This window comes from Syngnathoides biaculeatus, chromosome 9 (assembly GCF_019802595.1).
Source record: "Syngnathoides biaculeatus isolate LvHL_M chromosome 9, ASM1980259v1, whole genome shotgun sequence".
In the NCBI taxonomy this organism is placed as follows: Eukaryota; Metazoa; Chordata; class Actinopteri; order Syngnathiformes; family Syngnathidae; genus Syngnathoides; species Syngnathoides biaculeatus.
In genome coordinates this window covers 26702439-26716080 of record NC_084648.1, presented here as the reverse complement: position 1 = coordinate 26716080, position 13642 = coordinate 26702439, and the positions used below count along the sequence as shown (strand labels likewise).

At 44.2% G+C, this 13642-nt stretch overlaps 1 protein-coding gene across 7 annotated transcripts in view; it reads right to left on the bottom strand.

The window, feature by feature from the left end:
* Positions 1–794: 794 nt before the first annotated feature.
* LOC133505970 (ras and Rab interactor 2-like) overlaps positions 795–13642 on the bottom strand; it is a 55395-nt gene continuing 42547 nt past the window's right edge. For 5 of the 7 annotated variants that reach the window (XM_061829572.1, XM_061829573.1, XM_061829574.1 and 2 more), the window contains 4 exons: positions 13249–13474; positions 12885–13016; positions 12035–12198; positions 795–5588 (listed from right to left, as the gene is read on the bottom strand). In XM_061829572.1, coding sequence (XP_061685556.1) covers positions 5268–5588; positions 12035–12198; positions 12885–13016; positions 13249–13474 — 843 coding nt within the window. In that variant the 3' untranslated portion in view covers positions 795–5267. Of the gene's footprint in view, positions 5589–12007; positions 12199–12884; positions 13017–13248; positions 13475–13642 lie in introns of all 7 variants that reach the window. The other 2 variants (XM_061829577.1, XM_061829578.1) reach the window with 2 other exon arrangements.

The following is a 13642-nucleotide window of genomic DNA, read 5'->3' as shown; positions in this document are numbered from 1 at the left end:
TGAAATACCGGTGTCGTAGCTCCCACAAAGGAGGCCCAGGTGCAACATGTATTGGAACTGCAGCTCCATCCGGCTGTGGCCCAGGCTTCTGCCCTGCCTGTCAGGTGGGAGATCACAAAGGCTATCTGGTTGTGGTCAGTGGGAAAGGCGGAGGACTGCAACTCAATGTGGAGATCACACCGAGGAAAAAAGGGCTTAATATTGCCCGAGTCTCTGGAGAATCGCTCAGGCCGAGGGAGTGGCGAACACGCAGTCCACTGGGTGTCAGCAAACGGCAGAGGAGTGGGCTTGGACAGAATTGGACTCGGAGTGGCAGTAACTGTCGTTGGACTGGAGCCGGTAGCATGCCACGTCGGGGACAAGCACAGCCAGGACAGGGACCAGCAGGCTCATGACAATTTGTATAATTTCCAAAGGTGACCAGTGACAGAAGGTAACTTTCATCTTTATCTACTCCAACAACACTTACAGATGGAGCATTTTGACAAACTTTTTGGCTTAATGTCAGCCAATAAATAAAACCAACAACATCCATGACAAATCATATAACCAAACTACACAAAAAAGAAAAACACTCAAACAAAATAGAATTTAAAAAAAAAATTATTTTCACTGTCACAAGAATATCCATTATCATTCTGGCACTGGTCTTATCTATCATTCTGGAGTCTTGTGTACCTCTTGTAGTTATGGAGGAAAAGGCATCCAGTTATATGTTATGTTGAACCCATGTGTTTCGGAAACATTTTTAGGATGTTTTTTTTTTTTATGACAGAATAAGTAAGGAAGCAATCTTGTCTTTTGGGGTTTTTATTACAATGAAAAACACGTCTTCGCATAGAGAGAAAAAGGTACAAGTCTTATGAGTTGTTACCCCTAACTGAAGTTAAAGCAATCGCTCACCTACGTTATACAGAACTGAGAGACAGAGAAGAAAAGGAAAGCAAAATAAATATTTTTGTCCTGCTGGACTCAACTTATCTTTATCAAAAAACACCTCGGAGTTACATCATGGGTCGGAAAAACCAGGATGCACAAAATAGCTGGAAAACAGACAGCAGTCACAACATGGGACAATAAAGCATGTGAAGGCATCACACTGATGAGTGCATGACGAGTGACGGGGCTTAAGATGAATGAAATGGAAAGCGAACATCATGGTCTACAAAAAAGCGACATTATTAGCAATGCTACATTAGCTACGTTGCTTTTGAATATGACTGCCGTGTAAAAATTATTTCTGTTCATATAGACAGTACATTTTACTGAAATCTGTTGAATGTGAATTACTTACCATTCTATGTATTAGTATGCTATGTAGTTAACTATATTGTCAATTAATACAATGAAGTTTGAACGAATCAGTCTCGTAAATGTGAGCATGAGTAAGATAGACACATAGTCGTGCTGGTTCACAGGGCAGCCATGATTGGACTAAAATGGGAGGCACTCTTACTGAGCCAGTGAGGCACTGCAATATCTACTATACAAGTATATTTATGCTTTAAACTCCCCACTGCTTCAACCGTGACCAGGAACTTGGAAGAGGATCTGTAATTATTTATAAAAAAAAATATATATATATATCCATCCATCTTCTTCGCCACTAATCCTCACAAGGGTCGCGTGAGTGCTGGAGCCATCCCAATTGTCAACGGGTAGGAGGCGGGGTACACTCTGAACTGGTTGCCAGCTAATCGCAGGGCAGAGAGACAAACAACAGTCACAATCACTCCTTAAGACAATTTAGAGTCTCCAATTAATGCATGTTTGAACTCTATTTATTCTTATGGCCTGGGGACTGTAGCAATGACCAGAAGATAGGAGCCCGAGCTTTGTGGTAGCACAGTTGAAGATTCTGAGATTCTTTTTGGTAGTGATAAGGATCGACGGGATCTGGAACAAGCTCATCAGAGGCACGGCACAGACTGAAATGTATGGAGACAAACTAGTAGAGGGTAGATTGAGATAGTTTCAATGTGCGCAGAGGAGAACGTCTGCCTTTTCAGAGAATGGTTGGAATGGGATATACAGTATGGTAAATTTAGGTGCATCTTTAACCCTTACTTGTGTATTCAATTACGATTATATGGGAGTTTGGTGGTTGGTGCAAGTGAATATGGGTCAAAATTGTGTTAAAAAAAGGTGAGTAAAGTACCCTCAGGGAGTAAAGGAAATTTTTACATGAATGACAGTAAACTTTACGCTAACTAGCAGCACAAGGATTCCTCACAGAAAATGGATATAGGTAAATAAATACTCAAAACAGGAGCAATTAACTCAAATGAGAAATCAAAAAAAGGAAATGGATGGTTAGTAACAAAAAGCAGAACAGAACCAATGAGAGGAATTAACAAACTACTGTGGCTACTGTACACAGACATGAGACAGAAAGTTGCATGGTTATAAAACTTAGTGAAGAATAACCCTTAACCTATACATCTATTTTCTACCGCTAATACTGTTCAGGGTCATGGGTGAGCTGGAACCTAGTGTCATGATCCTGCCGCTCCAGCCCGGGCTGTGCGGGTGTCCGCGGTTGCTCTGATTGGGAGGTGCACACCTGCGCCTCATGCAGCCTGATTATGCTATGTATTTATATGACCCCGATGACGACTGGCCGGCGCCAGTTCATTGAGCTTCATGTCCCATTCCAGCATTCTCGTATTCCTGATTGACAACCTGTGTGTACCGACCTTCGCCCGTTCTCCGACCAACCTTGTAAGCCTGACTCCTTTGATACTTCTGCCTGCCTTGATCGTTCTCCTGTGTACCGACTCCTGCCTGCCCGCTCACCTGCTCTCTTCGCCCGACGTCACAACTACCGCTGCTGGCTGCTCGATCCCCGACCTCGGCATATAATAAACATTTCTCCCTGAACTACCTTGCATCGTCCGAGTCCTGCATTTGGGTCCTACTCTCGTTCCGATGGGTTGTGACACCTAGCCCAATTCAGTTTTGACAAGAAGTGGTCTCCAGCTCAAAATATCAACTATCAAATACTATGTGGAGTATTTTCCCCATTTACTCAATACAACATTTCACCACTTGTTGAAACCACTTTTAGAACAACTGGATCCTCATGCTGTGTTTGTTATGATGCTTACGAGTGGTTAATACTTTTTTGCATTGGTCTCTCTAGCATGCTCTGAAATTTTAGGTCACCTCCGTGACCAAATACATTCTTTCGAAAAAGTCCTTATGGTTCCCAACTTCTTCCATTTCTTAATAATGGAGACCATTGTGCTTCATTGCTTGAAATGTATTTGAATTCTCTTTGGTATAAAGGGGGTAAAAACATATATGGGGTGGTGTCAGGGGTTCTCCTCCTGGTGGCCAGTTTTTGGTTGCTTCGGTTGGAGTGGTGTCATGTTACCCGGGCCATCCTCAGATGGGTCCCGATACTCGGCAGTGGGTTGGGGTCATCCATTCCCATGGCACAGCAATTCCAGGACACCTGTGACATTTATTGCGAATGTGAGACGGTGCCAATTCACTTGCATGCGTCTGCAGAAGCAGACAGCTGAGCGTTATTTGCTTGGTACAGGCCAACTTCCCAATTGCTATAAATAACTTTGGTGACCTTGCGAATGGTGTTTTGAATGTACACAGCCACTCCGACCACACTCCAGTTACACACCCAAGTCCACTTCCCTTTCACTATTCTCTTTCCCTCATTTCCCTCTCTGTTTTTATCCGACATTGTCCTGTTCTTCCCTCAGAAGTTTTAACACCACTGACTTGTATAAAACTTGAATCTAATGAGACATTGCATTATGCACATAATCCTCTGTTTTGTTTGTTTTTCTTACTGCTGGTGTGCTGTCATTTCTTGATTTTGTGTATTCTGTCACTCTCTTTTAAAACCTTCTTTCGGACTGGAATGTGTAATAAATATACAAGTACATCTTAATACAAAGAACGACTGCGGGAGCATAAAAAAAAAATTCCATTGTTGCCCAAGAAAACTGGTTTGGCATAAAAGATCCTCCATTCCAATTCTCCTAGCAGTCGAATGGTTTAAAGAAAAAAAAAAAAGTCTAGTCCAAAAATATTATCCATCCATCCATTTTCTTAGTTGCTTAACCTCACAAGGGTTATGGAGTGCTGGATCCAATCCCAGGTATCACCGGGCAGAAGGCACACTACATCCTGAACTGGTTCCCAGTCAACCGCAGGGCACATCGAGACAGAAAACAGTCAAATTCACACACAATTACACTTAGGGGCAATTTATAAGTCTGCAATGAGTGCATATTTTTGGGACGTGGGAGGAAACCAGATTACCCAGAGAAAACATGCAAACTCCACACGGGGGGCATGGATTCGAAACCTGGTCCTCAGAACTGTGAGGCCAATGTTCGACAGCGACGCTCCTGTGCCGACTAGGGAAAATCCATCCCTTCACTTTCTGTACCACCTATCCTCACTAGGGTCACCGGTGTGCTTGAGCCTGTCCCAGAATTCTTGGGGCAGGAGGCGGAGTACACCCTGAAGTGCCAACGCTTTACAGCTATTGCACCGTGCCACCCTGAAAATATTAATCAGACTTATTTCCCACTCAGAGATGATTGTGCTATAAAAAAACATTTCAATATAAAAAAAACATGATCATAGTGATGCAAATTGCAATTGAACAGTAATTGCAGAGAACCAAGAGCGAAACATTAATTGCTACAATAGTTCATTCAACTCATTTTCATTTAACCTACCTCATCACTTGGTGACATCTGAATGCTTGCAGTAGAATACACTTTTTTACATTTCCTTTTGAAGGCATAATGGGATTACAGCAGTGAATGCAAAAGTTAATTTCATAAAATGCTTATCGTGTCATTTCTGCTTTTAGACAGTGTGCATATCCAAGATCTATAAAAAAAAAAATAAATCTTTCTTCTGCATCTCAAACCTACAAATTTCCTTCAAATCAACGCTTCATACAACCTATTTTTATTTCTTAAACATACAGTAATTTTGTTGACATGATGCCTTGAGCAATTTTATCAGTATCTATCCATCCATTTTCTGAACCACATATCATCACAAAGGTCACAGGCGTACTGGATCCTATCCCAGCTCTCTACGGGCGAGGGGCAGGGTTAAATTTTAAGGGTTCACTATGATTCTAGAAACACTTTCCAGAGTCCAACCTCTCACTTGGGAGCTCCATTAAAAGGCATCATATCAGTCCAGTTCCATTAAGCAGAAAAAGGCTTCTAGAATCTCAGTAATGATTGGATTCAAGTGCAGCAGTTGGGAATCTTGCCTCATTCCTCCACTTGATCATCAAAGACACAGGCAGGTATGCAAACATTTAAATGAGGCACCTTCCTGTAGACAAAATGAAAGGACTTAGCCCGGGGTCGGCTGTGAAGCTCAGCTTTGATTTGTTGAGGGTGTGTGTCAGGGGCCAGTTGCTGACATGTGTCCTCGGTGACCAGAAAGAGTGCGTAATTATCAGGCTCTGAAACCTTGAATTTTTTAGCACAAAGTAAGCAGACCTCTTCTGCCGTGGTGTATGAATTGACGATTAATGTTTTGGCTGTGCAGCCTGAGTCCACATCTTCCAGGGCTAACTGCAGATAGTTCTAATGGAGAAGAACAAAAATCTTGAATTATGATTTATGAACAGGAAATTCAAACAAGCAAGCAGAAAAGCACACAGGTTGCCACGTATATTTTACGTGCTCATGTAGAATGTGAATGGAAACACATTCTGATCTGAAATCTGATGTGCTATATATTTGTGAGAACTACAGATATACTAAATGGATATGCATTTTTGGCAACACCTTTATAAATCAATTAATAAAACCTTTGTGCTCCACACTTAGTCCCCCCCTAACTCTCAGTTTCTCAGTCACTTTGGAGAATTGTTTGCTTTCAAATATGTGGCAACAGTTTAGAGAAGGCACACAAATTATTTGGGGAATATACTCAAAAAATAATTAATTAATTACCTGACTCTTCCATCCATCTGTTCATCCATCCATCCATCCATCCATCCATCCATTTTCTTAGATGCTTATCCTCCAGGGTCACAAGGAGTGCTGGAGCCTATCCCAGCAGTCAACGGGCAGGAGACGGGGTACACCCTGAACTGGTTGCCAGCCAATCATAGGGCACTACCTGAGCCACACCACCCTTATTTACAAGTGCACGTGTTTACTTATATTTTTCAATTATCTCTTTTGCTGAGTTAAGACTTTTAAGGACATCTACCATACTTAAAAGACAACCCATGAATATAAAATGCAGTGGCAAAATGATTTTATTAATGGAAAAATTTCAGGCCCATGTGGCCCTGTATAAAAAAGTAATTGCGTCCCTGAATCTAATTGGCTTTGCAAACCTTGGCAGCAATAACTGAAATCAGGTGTTTGAAAAATGGTGATGGGTCTTTTGCGTCGGTGTGCGTGAGTGTGACGGTTTGAGGTTGTGGATAGGAGTCATGAATAAAGTTAATGAGTGGAGGACAGAGGGGCCTCTTAAAGATTAAGTTCCAGCACAATTGGTGGCTGACTAAATACTTCTTTTGCCCCACTGTATTTTGGCCCACAAACTACTCCAGTTGTTTTAGTTTTGAAGGAAGCTTTGTCCAGATGGAATGTTTCAGTTCCTTCCACAAACGATCTGTGATCGAGATAAAGCTTTCTATGACATTCCTCTCTCCCTTAGAATGCCTTGATAGTCTTGAGATTTCATTGTACCCTGAACAGATTCAAGACATCCTGTGCCAAATGGAGTCAGGGAGGTTGGCTCCAGCCCCGTGGCTCTTAACCCTAGAGAATCTAAGACATCCAAATCCTCTTTTAAAATTGTGACCCCTGGGTTCTCTCAGGTTAAACTTTTGAATAATATCTGAAACTGTAGTCACAGCAACATCAAGATACTAGGAGATGGTCTTAAGAGCTTTTGTCTTCAACCTGCTTGTCTCTAATTTTCTTTCTTATCTCCTGAGACAACACTCTCCTTAGCTTGCTCTGGTCCATGTTTAGTGCAGGAGCATTGGCGCCAATTCCAGCGGTCTTTCCAGGAGGCGGGGTACAGCCTGAAGTGGTTTGCTAGCTAAACGCAGTGTCACCAGTGATTACCTGTCATCATTTAAATAGGCTGACTAATTGCAGATTTGCAGACACCTGTGATAATATTTGGAGGACACATCTTGTTTGATGGCCCTAAGGCCATCCATCCATCCATCCATCATCCATCCATCCATCCATCCATCCATCCATCCATTCATTTTCTGAGCTGTTGATCCTCACAAGGGTCACTGGAGTGCTGGAGCCTATCCGAGCTGTCATCGGGCAAGAGGCGGGGTACAACATGAACTGGTTGCCAGCCAACCACAGGCACATAGAAACAGACAACAGTCACACTCAAAATCACACCTAGGGGCAATTTAGGGTCTCCAATTAATGCATGTTTTTGGGGTTAAGGGAGAAAACTGGAGTGCCTGGAGAAAACCCACCCAGGCATGGGGAGAACATGCAAACTCCACACAGGCGGGGCCAGGATTTGAACCCCGGTCCTCAGAACTGTGAGGCCAATGCTCTAACTAGTTGCTCCACTGTGCCGCTGCACTAAAATCTAGTTATTTTCAATCTTTTCTAGGACTATCATTATTTTTGTCCGCAGCTGTTTCATTTTTTAAAACAAATCTGTTGAACCACAATTCAAAGCAAAGTGTGATTTTCATTGGCTGATTTCATTGGTTTATTATCAACAATTTTGTCCACATGTGTATTTATAGATTTTAAGCCAGACATAATGAGCCACAAACCTTCCAAAGGGTTCAATTTTTGTTTTGTTCTGTCCACAGCAATGAATATCAAAACTGTTTAAAACGTTTCTTTCCAAACGTGAGATGAACTCTTTTTTTGTTATTAGTCTTTTCTTTGTTTTTTTGGGGGGGAGAGAAGGGTCAGCAGTTTGTTTCGGCTTGGAACGCTCCCATGGAACAGCCCCCACTGAGTGCCATTCCTATGGTTGGGTCACGACTTTAAGTTGACCTTCACCTTAGAGGCATACAATCCTTTGGATATTATTTCTCCTTTTTTTTTTAATTTTTTTTTTCGGATTGTGGCACGATATTTTCTTTAACAACTTCGAGTCTGCATCACTTTGTCAGCCAGGTTCTATTTAGGGAATTCCTTAATTCAACATATCCAGTGGTAATTAGGGGGTTGTGTGGCCAGTCAGATTTCCCTCAGTTCTCCGCTAACTGATTACTTTCAGCTAAGTCATAATTTAACAATCAGGGGGAAAGTATTAATTTATGGGCAGCTAATGTAGTCTTTTTCTTTCCCCATGAAGGACCTTGCTTTGGTACACTTAGGCTGGAATACATTGCAGTGAAAACGTACTTGCCCCCTTCATGATGTCATCAAGCCAATGTTAATATCTCTCAACCCAAGTATATTCAAAATGCAGTTTCTAAATGATAATTTTATTTATTAAAGCATGTCTGGATGCTTCTGGTGCAGAGGAACACAGGGTAGAAAATCCATCTATTTTCTACCGCTTTCTACCGTCGCAGGGGAAGTAGCTTCAGCAGGGATACCCAGACTTCCCTTTCCTTAGCCACTTCTTCCAAAGCTTCTGGAAGGATCCTGAGGTGTTCCCAAGGCAGCCGAGAGACAGTCTCTCCAGCATATCCTGGGTCGTCCCCGAGGTCTCATTCCGGTGGGACATGCCCGGAACACGTCACCAGGGAGGGGTCCAGGAGGCATCTGAATCAGATGGCCCAGCCACCTCATCTGGCTCCTCTCAATGTGGAGGAGCAGCAGCTCGACACTGAGGCCCTCCCGGATGACCGAGCTTCCCACCCTATCTCTGAGGGAGAGCCCAGACACCCTGCGAAGGAAACTCATTTTGGGCGCTTGCATCCAGGATCTTGTTCTTTTGGTCATGACCCACTGCTCATGCCCATTGTTCTAAAGTCAATCTCCCACTCCATTCTTCCCTCACTCGTGATAAAGACCGCAAGATACTTGAACTCCTCCACTTGGGGCAGGACTCACCCTGGAGAGGGTACACCACCCTTTCCCGACTGAGGACCATGGTCTCAGATTTAGAGGTGCTGATTATCATCCCAGCCGCTTTACACTTGACTGATAACCGCTCGAGTTAGAGTCGGAAATCATGGCTTGATGAAACGAACAGAACCACATCATCTGGAAGGAGCAGCGATGCGATGCTGAGGCCACCAAACTGGACACACTCTACACCTCGGCTAAGCCGAGAGATTCTGAAGATTCTGAGATTATGAACAAAATCGGTGAAAAAGGGCAACCTTGGCAGACTCCAACTCTCACCTTTATAATTTACTTATTTCTGGCAAAACCAAACTGACAACGCTCGTACAGGGACCAAACAGCTCGTATCAGGGGGTTTGCTAAACAATACTCCCAAAGAACCACCCACAGGACTCCCGAGGGAGACAGTCGAAGGCCTTCTCCAAGTCCACAAAACACATGTAGACTGGTTAGGTGAACTCCAATGCAGCGTTGAGGATCTTGCCGAGAGTGTAGAGCTGCTCCACTGTTCCACAGCCAGGAAAAAAACCACATTGGTCCTCCTGAATCCGAGATTCAACTTCCTGACAGATCCCTCCTCTCCAGTACCCCTTAATAGACTTTACCAGGGAGGCTGAGGAGTGTGATCCCTCCATAGTTGGAACACAGCCTCCAGTCATCCTTCTTAAAAAGGGGGAGCACCACCCCAGTCTACAAATCCAGAGGAACTGTCCCTGATGTCCACGCGATGTTGCAGAGGCATGTCAACCAGGACAGCCCCACAACATCCAGAGCCTTTAGGAACGTCAGGAAAATCTCATCCACCACCGGGACCCTGCCACCAAGGAGCTTTTTAACCAGATTGGTGACCTCAACCCCAGAGATAGAAGAGGCTGCCTCAGACCACCCAGACTCACCTTCCTCATGGGAAGATGTGGTGGTGGAATTGAGGAGGTCTTCGAAGTATTCTCCCCACTGACACACAACATCCTGAGTTGAGGTCAACATTGCCCCATCCCCACTATATATAATGTTGACGGTGCACTGCTTCCACCTCCTGAGACGCTGGACCGTGGACCAGAATTTCCTCTAAGCCATCTTCAAGTCGCTCTCGATGGCCTCAGCGCACTCTTCCAACGCCTGGGTTAATGCCTCAGTGACCACCGAATGTGCATTCCGCTTGTCCAGCCAGTAGCTATCAGTTGACTCAGGAGTCACATATGCCAAAAATGCCTTATAGGACTCCTTCAGCTTGACAGCATCCCTCTCTGTTGGTGTCCACCAATGTGTTCGCAGGTTGCCGCCACGACACGCACCGACCACCTTATGGCCACAGCTCCAGTCGGCCGCCTCAGCAATGGAGGCACGGAATATCTTCCACTTGGACTCAATGTCGCCTGTCTCTTCTGGGACGTGAGCAAGGTTCTTTCAGAAGTGGGAGTTGAAATTCCTCCAACGGTCAGCTGTTCCCAGCAGACCCTCACGATACGTTTGGGCCTGCAATGTCGGACCGGCATCTTCCCCCACCATTGGAGCCGACTCACCACCAGGTGGTGATCAGTTGACAGCACCACCTCTCTCTTCACCCGAGTGTCCAAGACATGCGGTCGCAAGTCCGATGACACGACCACAAAGTCGATCATCGAACTGCGATCTAGGGTGTCCTGGTGCCAGGTGGACATGTAGACTCCCTTATGCCTGAACATGGTGTTCATTATGGACAATCCATGATGAGCACAGAATTCCAATAACAGAACACCACTCAAGTTCTCATCGGGGGGGCGTTCTTCCCAATTACACCCTTCCAGGTCTCACTGTAATTACTCACGTGGCCATTGAAATGCCCCAGAAGAATGATGGAGTCCCCAGAGGGGGCGCTCTTCAGCACTCCCTCTAAGAACTCCAAAAAGGGTGGGTACTCTGAACTGCTGTTTGGTGCATAAGCACAAACAACAGTCAGGACCCATCTTTCTACCTGAAGGTGGAGGGAGGCTACCTTCTCATCCACCGGGGTAAACCCCAACGTACAGGCCCCAAGCTGGGGGGCAGTAAGTATACCCACACCTGCTCGGTGTCTCTCACCGTGGGGAACTCCAGAGTGGATCAGAGTCCAACCCCTCTCAAGAGGAGTGGTGCCAGAGCCCAAGCGGTGCATAGGGGTGAGTCCGACTATATCTATTTGGAACTTCTCGACCTCACGCATATCTTAGGGCTCCTTCCCTGCCAAAGAGGTGACATTCCAAGTCCCTAGAACTAGTTTCTGTAGCCGGGGATCAGATCGCCAAGGTCCCCGCCTTTGGCAACCGCCCAGCTCACATCGCAGCCAACCCCTATGGGCCCTCTCACAGGTGGTGAGTCCATGGGAGGGGGGACCCATGTTACTCTTCCGAGCTGTGCCCGGCTGAGCCCCATGGCTGCAGGTCCGGCTACCAGGGGCTCGCCTTCGAGGCCCACCTCCAGGTCTAGCTCCAGAGGGGGGACCGGGAGCCTCGTCCAAGCTTGGGAAACCATGATCCAATTTTTGTACTCGTTATAGGGGTTTTGGAGTCGTACTTTGTCTCTTCCCTTACCTAGGACCTTTTTGCCATGGGTTAGCCTACCAGGGGCATGAAGCCTCAGACAACTTATATCCTAGGATCATTGGGAGACACAAACCCCTCCATCATGATAAGGTCACGGCTCAAGGAGGGCTAGGGTAGAAAATCCTTCAGGAAAACCCAAGTCAAAATACATTTGCAACTAGAACTGTTCTCAGAGTTTACATTTCCATTGACATTTCACAGACTTAAAAAAAGGTGAAATGTGTTGTACAATTAGGTGATTAATTCAGATTAAGCAAGATTAGAGGTTTCTTCACCTTCCAGTCATGCATATGTAAATGTATTTATCACCTGTTTTGATATTTTTATCCATAAAGTTTTTTTCCCCCAACCACATGATTCAAGGACAGAAAAATAAATAAAGCTCTGATTGGAATAGGTCCAACTCACAGCCTGCAATCAGGTCAGGTGTGCTACCTGGAAGTCATCCACTGTGGGTGCTGAATGCTGGGCAGTGCGTCGGCGGTGCCATTGATGAAGAGTGTTTCTGGCCTCAGAGCTCAGCACCCTTGCTGCTTGCTCCTCCTGAAAATTCTTGATGAGGGCCATAGCTCCAAAGGCACTGGTCAGGTAGTAACCTTCTAAAACATAAAAACATTAAAACATATGAACATTATATGAAAGATTGGTAAAGATATCATAATTCAGTTTGACATACATGGGTCATTATAATGCAGTATTACAAATAAATAATTGTCATTGATTGACAATACTGTAGTTCCAAACTGTAAATAATGAAATATGTTCTCATTCCCCCATGGGTATGAGAGGGTATTCATACCACAGCTATTTTCAAGCTAATTTACTGAATAAAGGCAGACTTGTTGGCGGACATTCTGGGAGTATTAGAACTTTTTTCCTCTGAACCTGTTCCAGCCCATTCAAGACTAAAGGATTGGAATTTCCTCCTCTCTAGGTCAAGCCGCTCACAAGGTTTCATGGATATTTCAGCTGACCAACATTGGAATACTTTTCTGGAGCAAGAGGCAGTAAAACAAACAAAAAAATAATAACATTTACAAAATTTTAAAAAGTCTACCCTTCACAGCACCATTATAGGGGCATTATATTGGAATGTTGTATTTATTATTAAAGACGCAATATTTGAAAATGAGACTTAAAGCATGGCTCTTTCGGCATAGGGGAAATTTACTCATATACGTAAACCAGGGCGGCATACAAAAATGCTCAATTGCATTTTGTGTGTGTGTGTTTACCCTCTTTTATCTAATTGAATGTAAACGTCTCATTAATTTTAAAGCAGTACCTTCTCCTTGAAGAAGCGATGGGTCCAGCAGCTCCATCATGTACTGGATGTCTATATCCAGCTGAGGCATTTCACACTGCGCTATCACATAGGTCAGCATGGGCAGGAAGTCATCAGCACCATACATCCTCCCTGGAAGGAAGCAGACGTGTAGGGAGTTGTGTGTGAACACAGGTCATGGAGAGGACAACAGACTTTGAGGCGACACATTTACTCTGAAACAAGGTGTTTAATCTTGCAAAGATATACTAGTAGAAACTGTATTTCAGTGCTGATTCTTCAATTGGAATTAATCTTGTGTCTGGTTGCATGCACAGATTCATTTTAAAATGCAAATTTTTTAAAATGCAAATTGTCTCGATACCTGAGTTGTCCTGCATGATGGTGTAGATGATCTTACACACACGTAACATCAGTGACACCTTTTTCTCAGGTGAGTACATTTTCCTCATTTTAAGGAACTTATGTCGGATCTTCTCAATCGCCATGGCGTCAGGAGGAACTGCACCACCCACTCCAAGTTCCTGGGGCCTCTTGGATTTCGCCAAAGCCAAGTTCTCTCTCATCTGTTGCCAATCTCCACTGTTCATCTAAGATGAACGAAAAATAAGTAAAAACTATTTTGTCTTTCTCCAGAGCACATTTATAAACATTAGAATGAGCACTCAGTGATTAATTCTTTAACATTTGACAACTGTGTCATCAATGATTCAACATTGACTAGCTTGGATCTTAATAGCTAAGCAATATGAAATTTG